Source organism: Erpetoichthys calabaricus, chromosome 12 (assembly GCF_900747795.2).
Source record: "Erpetoichthys calabaricus chromosome 12, fErpCal1.3, whole genome shotgun sequence".
Classification (NCBI taxonomy): Eukaryota; Metazoa; Chordata; class Cladistia; order Polypteriformes; family Polypteridae; genus Erpetoichthys; species Erpetoichthys calabaricus.
This window is the reverse complement of record NC_041405.2, coordinates 147,032,554-147,047,740: the sequence shown is the minus strand read 5'-3', so window position 1 is coordinate 147,047,740 and position 15,187 is coordinate 147,032,554. Positions and strand designations below refer to the sequence as shown.

The window sequence follows — 15,187 nt, the reverse complement described above, 5'->3', positions numbered from 1 at the left end:
TGAAAATCCTTTTTGCTGCGTTCCATTGGCTTTTTTTTTTTTTTCCACAATCTGAGTGCTAACAGATGCCTAGCTTGTTAGACGGGACCCCTTATTTGAAGAGGGAAGCCTGAATAAATATCCATCTTTCCCTTTTGTATCCACCAGGGCTTCAGCCACAAGTACTGTACAAAATGACTGCCATGCCTGCCAGGTTCTCCAAATGTGCCCTTGATGGATTCTTACACATCAAGGAGCAAAGTGCACTGACAGCCCCCCCAGACCAGCCCCCCCCCCAAAACTGACACACACACACACACTCACCCTGCAAGTCGAGTGCTTTATCTTCTGACAGAGGGTTAAAAATGGAAACAAGATTCTTTTTTTTTTTTTTTTTTTTTTTGTGGTTGCCTTGAAGAAAAACGCAACGATCCAAATAAGGAGATTGGCTGCGGGCAGCAGGGAATCCAGTCCAAGCCATTCCTTAGAAAGGCTTTAAATGAAAGATGTAGGGGGGCCACCAGGGACCTGGGCCGTCTCCAAAACCTCCAGTCAGGTTTTGTAGGAGGTTAAAGCTATTAGAAGCTGCCTCGGGTCTCAGACTTCACTCGCCCTCCCTCCCTCTCTCACTCTCACGCTCAGCGTCTGCTCTCGTCCTTCCTGACCGTCGCCTCCTTGGGCTGACCAGTTGGAGCATCTTGACTTGAGAAGCCACCTCGTTTGTTTTGTTTCCTTATTTTCTCTGGGAGCTCTACCTGCCACCAACCACCAGCCATGGAAGCCATCAAGAAGAAGATGCAGATGCTCAAGCTGGACAAGGAGAACGCCATCGACCGGGCTGAGCAGGCCGAGTCTGACAAGAAGGCTGCAGAGGACAAGTGCAAGCAGGTGAGTCTGGCCAGGCTGAAGAAGAGAGCTGGGGGTCAGGGCACTAAAAGATGAGGAGTGAGATAGGGCTTAACAGTGGCATACAAGTTAATGTGAGGTGTTGTGTAATTTTTAGTAGGGTCCATTCATCCCTTCATTATGTTAGGGCAATATGAGACACAAGGCAAGACCCAGTCTGAAATGGGATGCCAGCTTATTGCGGGGCACCCTAATGGACCAATGCATTATGATCAGTTAACTTAATATGCCCCATCTGCGGTTGGTTACTAATTTGTGCCCAATGATGCCAGGATGGGTACCAGCTCCAGTGATCCTGATCTAGTTAAGCAGGTTTGAAAAAGGAAAGAGGTGTCCCTCAAATTCTTCAATTGATCAAATTTTATGTTATGTACCAAGCCTGAATGGGATGCCACCTTATTGCAGGTCATACTAATGCATAATGTAATAACGCATACGTACATTCACAGGTGCCCCATCTGGAGCTGGTTCTTGCCTTTAAGACTTTAAGATTGTGGATCAACTTTACTGTTATATAGTCCCTTTGTATGGCAGAAACCAGCCCTGGATAGGATGCCACCTTATGCACAATGTAAGGTCGACAAATAGCTTGGAAATGAAGGAGCCATCCATCTATTCGTCAATTATTCAACCTTTATTCAGTGTTGTCCCTTTCTATGGCAGGAACCAAAGCTGGATGGGATGCCACAATGTGGAGTCGTCAAATAACCTGGCATGCATACATCCATGGGTGTCCAATTTGGGGTTGTGCCCAGTGCTGTTAAATGGGATACTAGCGCATTGCAGAGCAATGCATTATGATCAGTAACTTAATGTGCCCCATCTAGGGTTGGTTGCTAATTTATGCCCAATGATGCCAGGATGGGTACCAGCTCCAGTGATCCTGATCTAGCTAAGCAGGTTGGAAAAAGGAAAGAGGTGTCCCTCAAATTCTTCAACTGATCAAATTTTATGTTATGTACCAATCCTGATTGGGATGTCACCTTATTGCAGGTCATACTAATGCATAATGTAAGGCCATCAAATAACTATGCATATGTACATTCACAGGTGCCCCATCTGGTTCCTGCCTTGTGCTCAGTGGTATCTGGATGATGAGCTCCATCCTCTTTGTAACCCTGAGCTAGCTAGTTAAGCAGGTTGAAAAAATGAAGGAGGCATCCATCTTTTCATGAATGCATCAACTTTACTGTTATGTAGTCCCCTTTGTATGGCAGAAACCAGCCCTGGATGGGTGTCCCTTCTGGGCTTGGTTTCTAACCCTTGTGCCCAGTGCTGACAGGGTGAGCACCATCCTCTCTGTGACCCTGAGCTTGTTACATAGTCTGGAAAAATGAAGAAGGCGTCCATCTATTTATCAGTCAGTCAACTTTTAATCAGTGTAATCCCTTTCTACGTCAGGAACCGATACTGGATGGGATGCCATCTTAGGCACAATGTAGGGTCGTCAGATAACTTCAAAATGGAAGAGAGATGTCCATCTCTTCATCAATCATGCAACGTTTGTTTAATGTAGTCCCTTTGTACGGCAGGAACCAATGCCGGATGGGATTGCCACAATGTAAGGTCGTCAAATAACCTAGCATGAATACATCCGTGGGTGCCCCATCTGGAAATGGTTCATCCCTTGTGCCCACTGCTGTCTGGATGAGCGCCATCCTCTCTGTGACCCTGATTTAGTTACATAGGTTGGAACATTGAAGGAAGCGTCCATCTATTTATCAATCAGTCAACTGTTATCCAATGTAGTCCCTTTCTATGTCAGGAACCAACGCCGGATGGGATGCCACCTTAGGCACAACGTAGGGTCAGTAAATAGCTTGAAAACGAAGAAGATGTCCATTTTTTATCAATCAGTCAACTTTTATTTAATGCAGTCCCTTTCCATGGCAGGAACCAACACTAAACGGGATGCCATTTTATGCAAAACATAGGGCCATCAAATAAGCTTACATGTATATATCCATGGGTGTCCCATCTGGGGTTGGTTCCTACCTTGTGCCCAGTGCTGTCAGGATGGGCGCCATCCTCTCTGTGACCCTGAGCTTGTTAAGTAGGTGGGAAAAATGAAGGTGGTGTAAATTTTTCATCTCTCAATCGATCAACTTTTATCTCACTCAGCATGGGATGCCACCTTATTGTAGGGCACACCAATGTGCAGTGGACCAACATAAGGTGGTCAATCAATCTCACTTGCATGCATCGTGCCCCATCTACAGCTGCTTGCCCTATAATGCCTAAATCTGCCAGTTGGGCACCAGGCCCCTGTGAACCGGAGCTGGTTTAAACAGTTTGGAGGCAAACATCTATTCATCAATCAATCGTGTTTTATTTTATATTGTGCCCTTGTACCAAAAAGTGCCATCCCAATGTACAGATCTATATATTTCTTCCATTTGGAGCTTAGGCAGCTTAAGTGCCTTGCTCAGGGTCAACCAGTAAGTCAGGAACAGAATTTTGGTTTACAGTTCAGTCCCTTAGTTACTCCAAGACTTTGCCCGCATGTATCCGTTCATTTTCTTAAACTTTTTAATCAAGTCGGAGTTGTGGGGATCCAGTACTGCACCCAACCATCACCAGACATACTCTCTCATTATAGACCAGTTTAAAATAACCAGTTAACATAACCTGCTGAGATATGGGAAGGAGTACCTGGAGATAAAAAACACACGGACAGAGGTAGGAAAAGTAAACACCATATAGAAATACACAATAGAAGGTCTTAAACGTGAAAGTGAGAAGGACCTGAGTGTGGGTGGACTGATCACTATACACATCTAGACCGGGTATGGAGGCCATTAAGGAGGCTGATGGGATGTGAGGCTATGCAGCCCCCTGGATGTGAGGAGTACAAGTCAAGGAAAGTTATACTTAAGTTATAAAACACACTAGTGAGGCCTCACCTGGAGTCCCGTGTACAGTTTTGGTCTCCGTATTACAAAAAAGACGTATCAGTGCTGGAGAAAGTCCAGAGGAGAGCGACTAGGCTGGTTGTGAGGTGGTATGAGTTATGAAGAGAGACTGAAAGAGCTGAACTTTTTTAGTTTAAGCAAGCGGCGATTAAGAGGTGACATGATGGAAACTGTTAAAATCATGAAAGGAACTAGTCCAGTGGACCCCATCTGTTACCTTAAAATGAGTTCACAAGAACACACAGTCACAGCTGAAAACTTTTTCAGGGCAGATTTCGCACAAATGTCAGAACGTTTTTCATCACACAGAGAAGCAGAGACGCAGCGAATAAATCAGTAGAGAGTAGGATGTTAGGAACCTTCGAAACTCAACTTGGTGTCATTTTGGAGAAATTAGGTGGATAGGAATGGTGAGCTTTGTTGGGCTGTTGTCATCTGGATTGTTCTATCGTTCTTTATAACAAGTGCCTGGGCCAAAACTGGAACCCAACTCACCGGAGTGTTGAAGTAGCAATCCTAACCATTGAGCTACCCATCATGAACGGCTGATCCATTTTCCAACCTGCATAATCTGATTAGAGTGATCCCATCCCAGCAGCATCAGGTGTACGGTAGGCACCAGCCTCAGATGAGATGGTAAGATTATGAAAAGTGCTAAATGAAATAAAACCAATCAAGAAACCCTTGTCAGCATCATAAAGGCGACGTTTCTTAGTCCAGAGATGGCACGCGTTGGTCATTTTTAGGAGCTGTAAATTCTAAAATAGGATGGCAGGGGCTGAAATCCCTGAAACAAAATGCAGTGGTGTATCTGGTGTTCCACCAGCCATGGTGGGCACATGTCACTCATCTTTAAGTAGTAGCACACATTAAGTTCAAAACCCTGACTCTTATTTACAGAGTAGTCGATGGGTCAGCCAATTATATACAAGGGGGGACCCAAAAATAATTTTACGAGAATTTCTTTGCGGAGTAAACGACCCGAATTGTGGCGATCAGGCGAGTGGCTCCCCCACCCCAACACAGTATTGACCGTGTGCAGTTTCTCATGAAAAACAGGATAACAATGGTTTCCAACTTCCCCTCACTCCCTGGACCTTGCACCCTTGTGAATTTTTTCTTATTTCCAAGAACAAAGAGGAACCTTAAAGGAAAGCATTTTCAGGATGTAGAGGAGGTTAAGAAGCAAATGACAGCTCTCACAGTTTTGAAGAATGGAAAATAGTGAGCGGACAAGTGTATTGCATCTCATGGAGAGTATTTTGAGGGTGATTCCATTTTGGAAATGTTTTTCAGAAATATACCATTTTTTAAAAAAAAAAAGGGTTATTTTTTTGCCCCCGCCCCCCCCCCCCCCCCCCCCCCCCCCCCCTCAAATATGAAGACACTTGTGAGGTCCTCTGCTCCTTCTCAACTACCACTCAAGTCTGCCGATGAACAGTGTCTGGTGATGCCACATCAAATCTCGGTCCAGACTCTTTTTATGAGTGGCTCCTAGCTGGCGGAACGAAATGGACCACTCCATTCGAACCCCTGACTCCCGCAATGTGTTTTGAAAAGCGTTTAAGAGACACTCTGGTTCTGTCTGTCTATGAATTTTATAACCTAGGATTTGTAAGTTGCTTGAGCTCTTTACTTGTGATGATCCACTTCGTCTCCTTGTCCTGTCACATTTATTCCCAAACAGTCCCCCTAGACTGATGTGTTAGTATGTTGACCTCTTCTCCAATCTGCTTTGGATATAAATCGGTTCAGAAAAGGGTACCGGACCATAATAAAGTAGCAAGGCCTGCCATTTGTCGAATAATTATTATAAAGTCAGATTTCAGTAACACTTAACCCCATGTCTGGCTACATTGCAGCAGCTACCCTTGATTTTTGTTTAAACTTGTTAACTAAATGATAAGTGACAGGACTGAAATATCCCAGCTTACTCGTTAGGGTGCAGAAGGGTGGCAGAGTCTATCTATTTGAGTGCCTCTGTTTTCTTATTTTCTGTAATGTGCAAAACGCCAACAGCACCTGTCAGGCGAGTCCATCCATCCATCCATTTTCCAACCCGCTCATTAAACGAAATGACAACTAGAACTATTCTGAAAGGCCCATTGAGTGTGCCATAGCATTGCTTGTCCTGTCCATCCATCCACCTATCATCAAACTCACTTGATCCAGTTCAGAGAGACAGGAGAGACTGGAGCTGGTCCCTGTACTATTGGGGGTAAAACAGGAACCGAGCCTGTTTGGGACATCAGCGCACAGCATGGCAGACACACACATACACACTCTTAATGGGGCCAGTTTACAGCTGCCAGGTAATAAAACCTACACAACTTTGGGCTGTGGTGTGTCAGTTAAAAAAAGGACCATAATAGTAACATCTATAATCTGAATGTGAGCAAATCGCCTCCGGTGGGAATGAGATCTGATTAACGGGGGCTTGGGTTACTTGATACATTAGTCAGACTGTCCAAAGAACAAATGTCCGACTCTCTCTGATGTTTAAGTCTTCACTCGGCAGCCTCTGGGCAGATTAAAAAGTGAAGCAGGTGAGGTTTGATCGAGAAGAAGCTTCAGTATTCAGACATCGATCTGCTCAGTGGACTTGACACCCCAGCCCATCTGCAGATACACGTCGTTCAGAAACATAAGAAAGGAGCTCATTCATACAAGCAAAATATAAAGTATGTAAAATACAGCAGGATTTCAGAAGAACAAAGTCTTTAAATTCACAAACCTCTGTACATACTGGAATATCATTAGGCTGAAATTAGGTTAATTATGGACCGTGCTGAGGGTGAGGGTGTATGTGTGTGTGTGTGTAAGGTTCACTCCTGCTTTACACCTGTTGATCCTAGAATAGGGAACACTAGAAAAAACAAAATCAGAAAATGGATGGCTATAAAAAGCACATGTATGACTATGTATAGCAGGGCCAGATTAATGCCAAGTGATGCCCTTGGGACAGCCCAGTAATGGCACCTCCTCTGCCCTTCCAATGCTTAACTGACAAGACATTAAGACTTAATAAGTGCTGAAGGCAAAATAAGTGATGCTTGTTTGAAAAAGTAATAACAGAATAAAGAGCTTAATAGTCTGTTACACAAATCACTTAATGGGTTAAACGCTAGCCAGACCCAGGCAGCTATGTGAACATTCAACAGAAGTGAAGCTGGGGCAGAAGCAAATGAGATACCTGATGACACCTTCAAATGAAACTTTTAAACTTTAGTCTCTCACCATGCCAAAGAAAGCAATGTTTTAACAATGTAGATTAAAGTCAAACATGGCAGATAAGGACAATTACCAAAAAAAAAAAGAAAATTCTCTTCAACTCGAGTATGGCATTGAAAAGAGTTGAGGGCATGACAGCTAAGAGGAAAAAAACTCTGTGGTGCCCCCCTACTCACCCCCCCCCCCCCCCTACCTTCCCTTGGTGCCATAAGCATGTGCTTATTCTGCTTAATGGTTAATCCAGGGCTCTGGTGACAGACAGAAAGAGAGACAGATGTGAAAAGGCCCTGTGTGATAGATAGATAGATAGATAGATAGATAGATAGATAGATAGATAGATAGATAGATAGATAGATAGATGTGAAAGGCACTATATGATAGATAGATAGATAGATAGATAGATAGATAGATAGATAGATAGATAGATAGATAGATAGATAGATAGATAGATAGATATGAAAGGCACTATATAAAAAATGAATAGATAGATATGAAAGGCACTATATAATAGATAGATAGATAGATAGATAGATAGATAGATAGATAGATAGATAGATAGATAGATAGATGTGAAAGGCACTATATGATAGATAGATAGATAGATAGATAGATAGATAGATAGATAGATAGATAGATAGATAGATAGATAGATAGATAGATAGATGTGAAAGGCACTATATGATAGATAGATAGATAGATAGATAGATAGATAGATAGATAGATAGATAGATAGATAGATAGATAGATGTGAAAGGCACTATATGATAGATAGATAGATAGATAGATAGATAGATAGATAGATAGATAGATAGATAGATAGATAGATAGATGTGAAAGGCACTATATGATAGATAGATAGATAGATAGATAGATAGATAGATAGATAGATAGATAGATAGATAGATAGATAGATAGATAGATGTGAAAGGCACTATATAATAGATAGATAGATAGATAGATAGATAGATAGATAGATAGATAGATAGATAGATAGATAGATAGATAGATAGATAGATATGACAGGCACTGGATGATAAATAGATGTGAAAGGCACTATATAATAGATAGATAGATAGATAGATAGATAGATAGATAGATAGATAGATAGATAGATAGATAGATAGATATGAAAGGCACTACATGATAAATAGATGTGAAAGGCACTATATAATAGATAGATAGATAGATAGATAGATAGATAGATAGATAGATAGATAGATAGATAGATAGATAGATAGCAGGCGATGTGGCTTTGGACTTGAAGCCCTGAGGTTGTGAGTACACTACTGGCACTGGTGTCACCCTGAGCAAGTCAATTCACCTGCCTGTGCTCCAATTGGAAAACAAAAGAAACTGAACCAATTGTATCTCTTAAATGTTGTAAGTGGCCTTGGATGAAGATGTCAGCCAAATAATAAGTAATAATGATAGATAAACTAAAAGGAGGAGAGGAGGTTAGGAGCACATGCTGATACAGCGCATTGCCGCACCCGCTACATGACAAACCAACTCTGGAAACAAGATTAGGACCCGAGTGCAGCTATGCAAGGGGTGACACTTCAGCACCACACTAGTTCAGGTGGAGTGGAACACTGGGAGGTTTTTTATGGTGGCTGGAGTGCCAATTCTGCCACCAACCCCCAAGTTTTTCCCTGCAGGTTGGAAGGCCTACCTGCAGGGATGGATGCAGATTAACGTCATACCCAGGACAGAGCAATTGCAGGTTAAGGGGAGGGAGCCTTTTATTTGTGTTTTTGCAATAAAATTATCCCCATACAGCAAGTGAATTTAGGACATTATGAGGGCTAGTGGGGGACCATCTATTCGATAGATAGATAGATAGATAGATAGATAGATAGATAGATAGATAGATAGATAGATAGATAGATAGATAGATAGATAGATAGATAGATAGATAGATAGATAGATAGATAGATAGATAGAAGAATGTTGTAATGGTTAAAGCTTTGAATTTCAAAGTTCAAACCCTAAGGTTACGTATACCTGTACAATAATTTAAAGAGTCCTTTGTTTAACTGATAAATAAATAGACACGTTTAGCTGTCACAAATACAGTATTTAACGCTGACTCTAGAGTGCATCTAAGCAGAAGAGCGCGTGAGGGTGAAGCTGGTGCCTATCCCGGCCGTCCCACATTTGAGCGTAAAGCAGGACCAAACCCCGAACAGGTCGTCAGCCCTTAGCAGGGTGAAGACGCACAGCGTTCTAAGAGTGAAGACGTCATCGCGGTGGAATTTTCACGCTTTCTCCATATTATAGTTTGGGGGTCTGTGAGCGTGTGTGTATGTGTATGTGCGTGTAAGTGTATTCGGCGTACTGACATCCCCCAACCTAAAATGGGGTTGTTCTAGCTTAGCAAATCAAATCAAATTTCATCTGCACAGACTGTACAAATCATACATGCAGTACAATATACAGTGAAATGTCTTGGTACGTAAGTACATGGATTGATGTCATTATACGTTTTATTTATGCACGAGACGTAAAGAACATACCACCGTTTAGCTGAACGGAATATTTTTTTATCATCATCATTATTATTAAAGATGACTGTAAACCGATACCACTGATATGGTTTTAATATTCATTTTTTGCTTCGAGTTCCATCACGATCTTATCACAAATGTTACTTTAATAAGTCAGAAGGATGCTGGTCTCTCATCAATCAGCCCGTACACTTATCAGTGGTTCCCAAAGGACCACACAAATATTTACATTGTCTTCGGCAGGTATGGCAGGAATGTAAACTGCTATTTTAGTTTATCGATAAAAAAAATCCCATTCTAACTGATAGAGCACGTCGTTCTATCGTTCTGGACTTCTGGACTGGCATAACAAATTGTCATGAGGGTGGTTCCAAAGCGGAAAAAATATTCAGTTTCTGCGAATCGTGTAAATACAAGAGGAGGATGTTTTTATGCATACTGCGTTATGAATGTGTTAAGAACGATTTCGTTATATTTCTTCATTTGCATATAGATGAACACATTTTCAGGTCCTTATTCATATCCCTTTTGAATACGTAACTAAGCTAAGATACTAATATTTTTTAAAAGTGATTTCATACGTGTAATAAAACACACTTAAGTGGAGCTCTGAAGCGAGTCCTCAGTTTGGGCGATAAACTACGAATGCAGTAACCTGCAAGTGCAGACAAGTCCATATAAGGAGCTGCGGAGCAGAGGAATACCTACTGACGTCACGAACGATGGCGTCACTATCAAGAAGCGCAGAGAGTTAAGTGCTGGGCGACTGAAGATTAGTCACCAAATACCTTTAGTGATTCTGAAGAATTTAACACATTATGGGCGTGCGAGTGAGTGTGTGTGTGGACTGACGATCTGTCCTGGGACTGTTCTTGCCTTTTGTCTGATGATTCCAGACATAGGCTCCAGCTTCCACGCGAAGATGCGGGTTAAGAAAATAAATGGATGGTTAGACTTTTCTGGCATTTGATTTGTTTCAGTTTCTTTTTCTTTTGCACCATTCACAGTAGATCGGGTGAGAGAGCTGCACGTATTGCAAACACTATTTGCTAAATAGAACAAGAGAAATAATAAAGCAGAAAAGTATTTAATAATGACGATGTGTTAATATTTAACTATCCGTTTCATATACAGAGAAAAGCCAAGCAAAATGACACCTTTTATTGGCTAACTAAAAAGATAATATGCAAGCTTTCGAGGCAACTCAGGCCCCTTCTTCAGGCAAGATGTAATACAGAAACTGGAGTTCCTTGTGTTTATATACACACTCTAGGACAAGAAACAACATTGGTAAATCTTTAAATGAAAAATCTTAAATGTAAAAAATTAATAGATTCATTCAGGCTAAGATTAATTTAACAAGGGAGAGAAGAACAATGTATGGTCAAGATCTTTGGATAAGATAAATGTCCAACAAAGTCCTTTGAAGTTTGGGATGAGTTTTTCAAAACAATATGGGTCTGTAGTCAGGTTGTCTGTGTCAGTCTGAGAGATGCAAACAATCCTCATACCTGGCCATAAAACTCTTGTCTCTATTCAAGCCATGTTGTAATGTATTACATATTAACACGAGTTGAACTTCCCATTCTTTTCTCTCTTGCTGTGTTCTGAAGTTGCCCATAAGCACTGTCACTTTAAAGTCCCTCTCGCAGTGTCCATGGCTGTTGAAGTGGGCCGCTACAGGAACATCTGTGTTGCCATGTTTAATGTAGAACCTGTGGAAATTCATTCTGTGGCGGAGTGTTTGTCCAGTTTCTCCCACATAGAGTGCAGTGTCAGGACATTTCATGCAGAGAATTAGGTAGACCACATTAGAAAAACTGAAGTGTAAACTGAAACTTACAGAAGCTCTGAACCTCACAGTGAACAAAATTATGGTATTTTATTTTATATTGAGATACTTTCACGTACATACGAGAGAGATAGTTTTACATGCACACAAGATGTTTTCACATATGTACAAGATAAACATTAAAATATTACAAACGTGAGCTTCGGGGCTACCTAATTACGTCCTTACAAAGGCCACGGTGCTTCAGTTTGATGTCACTTCCAACTCTTGTAGCGCAGTGATATAAAAAAGCAGACGGCTGGGCTTTTATTTATTAAAGGAATGTGAGATGGTTGGAGATAGGTTTAACAGCAGCCTGCAACACCTATGATGTGCATCAGGTAATGCCCAGAACGTCAGTCACGAAATGCCCATCACATACCCCGTTACACTATACTGTAGTTAAGACTAGGCTTGTGGGAGGGTAAGAGTTACAGGTATTCATCTGCACACTCGTACGGAGCACCTGAGGAGATAAGGTTTTTTTTTCCTTCCTGGGAAACAATTTGGTGCGTACAACTTACTATCTCATGCCCATCATGTATATATCACGTGCCCACCACTTACCATAGCCTGCACACCAGCTACTTTAAGGTCGTACCGACAAATACTGTGTGTGCGCCGCATACATTCAGATGAGCACTGTTTTGTCTTGGTAGAGTAATATGTTGCTCTACTTTCCCCTATTGTATTATTAATATGTAGACTTAGAATGCCTAATCTCACAGACTTACCACTGTTTATAAGGTATTATTGTATATAACTTAAACCCCACCTTCCCTTCTATATCTATAACCTCAGGCAATTAGATGTAGTAAAAAGACAAGCAGAAGTTATGTTACACATTAAATAATGTATTACTGATAAAATTCATAAATAATAACAAAATGCAAAGTATATTTGAATATTGGCAACCATACAACCTGATTAAATGGTGATATTTAGTTCAGGTGGCACACAGACTTGTAGTTATTTAAATGTCTCTAGTTAAGGCATCATTGGTGCTCAGCTTTCTGCCACATGTCTGTTCAAAATGGCTGCTAAACTGTGCTCTTCATTGTGTTGTCTTCATCGTCACAGGTTAGCAAGAGAGAGATACTTCTTCATCATATGTTGGTTGGTAAGAGAGAGAGATTATGAGGTTAAGCACGTATATTTACAGTATAAATGTTCTGTCCAACCCCTAGAGCCAATAGATAGATAGATAGATAGATAGATAGATAGATAGATAGATAGATAGATAGATAGATAGATAGATAGATAGATACTTTATTAATAGGACATCATGGCAATTAAAAGCTTCTTATCCAAGCCAATTCCAAACAGCCATACCTCAGACCAATGGGGGAATACAATATCTTAAAACCTGCCACCTCCAAGACCATGTGTGTTTATGGCTTTCTTGTGGGGGGGGGGGGGGGGTTGAAAAACTTTAGCAGAGAAATACTTGCCAAACTGGCTTAAAGCACATCCTCTCCCAACTGTCGTGGTGCACTGGTATCCTGAAGGTTGCCGGTTCGAATCCCCGTCACTGCCAAAAGAGATCCTACTCTGCTGGGCCCTTGAGCAAGACCCTTAACCTGTAATTGCTCCAGGGGCGCTGTACAATGGCTGACCCTGCGCTCTGACCCCAAGGGGTATGCGAAAACTAACAAATTTCTAATACGAGAAATCGTATAAGACGAAATAAAGAACAAAAAAAAAAAAAAAAAAAAATTCAAAAACAGTCGTAAAAGGGATGGGGGTAAACACTAAATGACATTGCTTTACCTAAATTACAAATAAAGACATACAAAATATTTATCAAGTTATATGTAAAATCTCACATCACAGCAAGCACCAAATACCATCACATGCTATTGCACATCATTTTCTGGAAACAGGACATATCACTGAACAGTCTGATGTTTTCCTCACACAGTTCCAGTCCACAGAAATGGATATTGGCAAGTTTATAAAAGCATGCTATAAAAGCAAAAAGTATCCCATACGTACAAGATATTTTCACGTACGTATAGGAGATAAGGGTTATCCCGTAATTTTTTTTCACTGTGCAGTTCAGAGCTTCTGTAGAAATTAGGGCCTAACAACACTAAAATCTGTTAACTACAGGTTTGGTTTCACGCCTATTTGAAAAATGATGTCACCTGCCTTAGTCACAAGTTTAAAAATATAGATGACATTGGCACATCATTTTGACCAAGTGCAGTGACTGTATTTTATGTGAAGATGAACATTTCTGTATCTGATATTTACTCGGTATTAGGTTAGATTAGATTCAGTTTTATTGTCATTGAACACAAAGCAAGTACCATGATAACAATATGCAGTATAGAAATTTAGAATAGAAGTTAGTTGCAATTAATCAGCTAAAGATAAATATATAGAGCAGTGAGGGATTTGTACAGGATGAAGTAAGTCGAGTATATATACAGAGGGATTAGTTAGAATTAAACTATGTAAATATGAATAAAACATGAAGATGAAGTGTCCAAGGGTGTGCATGTATGGTTTTAAGGTGAGGTGGCCTAGCACTTGGATTTTGAGTTTAGCAGGGGAATGGCTGTAGGGTAGAGGTTGTTCCTGAACATGCTGGTGCTGGTGTGTAGGTTCATGTATGCCACCTAGAAGGTAAAAGACTTTGGCTGGGGTGAAAGGAGTCACCAAGGATGCTACATGCCCTTCATAGGCACTGTTTGAGCTGGAGGTCCTCAATCACAGGTACCAATGATGTGCTGGTCAGTTTTCCTGACCCGCTGTACAGACATCCAGACTGAGAGCATGCAGTTTCTATACCATATTGAGATACAGTTGGTCAGAATGCTTTCAATGATGCAGTGACAGAAGATTATTAGAGTCTGATGAGACAGCTGGACATTCCTCAGACTCCTCAGAAGGTAATGATGCTTCTTGACCAGAGTGGAGGTGTTGAGAGACCATGAAAGATCCTTGGAAATGTGAACACCTAGAGTTATTAGAGATGTGCCCAATCACAGTCCCACTGAGGAAGGTGCGGGTGTGCCCACAGCCTTTCGACTACCTGTAGTTCACAATGAGCTCCTTGGTCTTTGTGATGTTCAAGGCCAAGGTTATTGTTGGAACACCACGTTGTTGGGTGCTGAACCTCTTCTCTGTATGCAATGTGCATAGGGAGGCATTTGCATGGATGCTAGCACTGGCAGACAACGGGTAAAGGTTTGTAAAGATGCAAACACAGATACTGCCGATCAGCCTGGGGTGGTCTATGTACAAGAAAAAAGAAATCAAAGATCTCATTGGATATAATCAAATTGTGACAATCAAAGAGACTGCAGCAGATACTAAGAACCGATGAGGCTGTTCGGCCAGCAGTGCATCCCTCTTTATAAAGGACGGGAATGGAGATCTACCGGAAGGGGATTTTCATGGTTCCAGAACAGTGAGAAAAAAATGCATCTCTTGGGATGGGAAGTGAAATAACAGCTGTAGACATTTCCCTTTCAAATTTGTATTGCCCTGTAAAATAATACACTCATTTTGTTTACTTACAGCCCTTGTACAGTAGCATCAGTCAGTCAGTCATTTTTCCAACCCACTATATCCTAACACAGGGTCACAGGGGTCTGCTGGAGCCAATCCCAGCCAGCACAGGGCACAAGGTAGGAACAAACCCCGGGCACACACACTCAACACACACCCACTAGGGACAATTTAGGATCGCCAATACACCTGACCTGCATGTCTTTGGACTGTGGGAGGAAACCCACACAGACACGGGGAGAACATGCAAACTCCACGCAGGGAGGACCCAGGAAGCGAACCCAGGTCTCCATACTGCGAGG

General features: G+C 41.5%; 1 protein-coding gene across 2 annotated transcripts in view; it reads left to right on the top strand.

Moving 5' to 3' along the window:
* Positions 1 to 500: 500 nt before the first annotated feature.
* tpm4a (tropomyosin 4a) overlaps positions 501 to 15,187 on the top strand; it is a 92,731-nt gene continuing 78,044 nt past the window's right edge. The window contains exon 1 of one of the 2 annotated variants that reach the window (XM_028816516.2): positions 501 to 867. In XM_028816516.2, coding sequence (XP_028672349.1) covers positions 754 to 867 — 114 coding nt within the window. In that variant the 5' untranslated portion in view covers positions 501 to 753. The remainder of the gene's footprint in view (positions 868 to 15,187) is intronic. The other variant, XM_028816517.2, reaches the window with a different exon arrangement.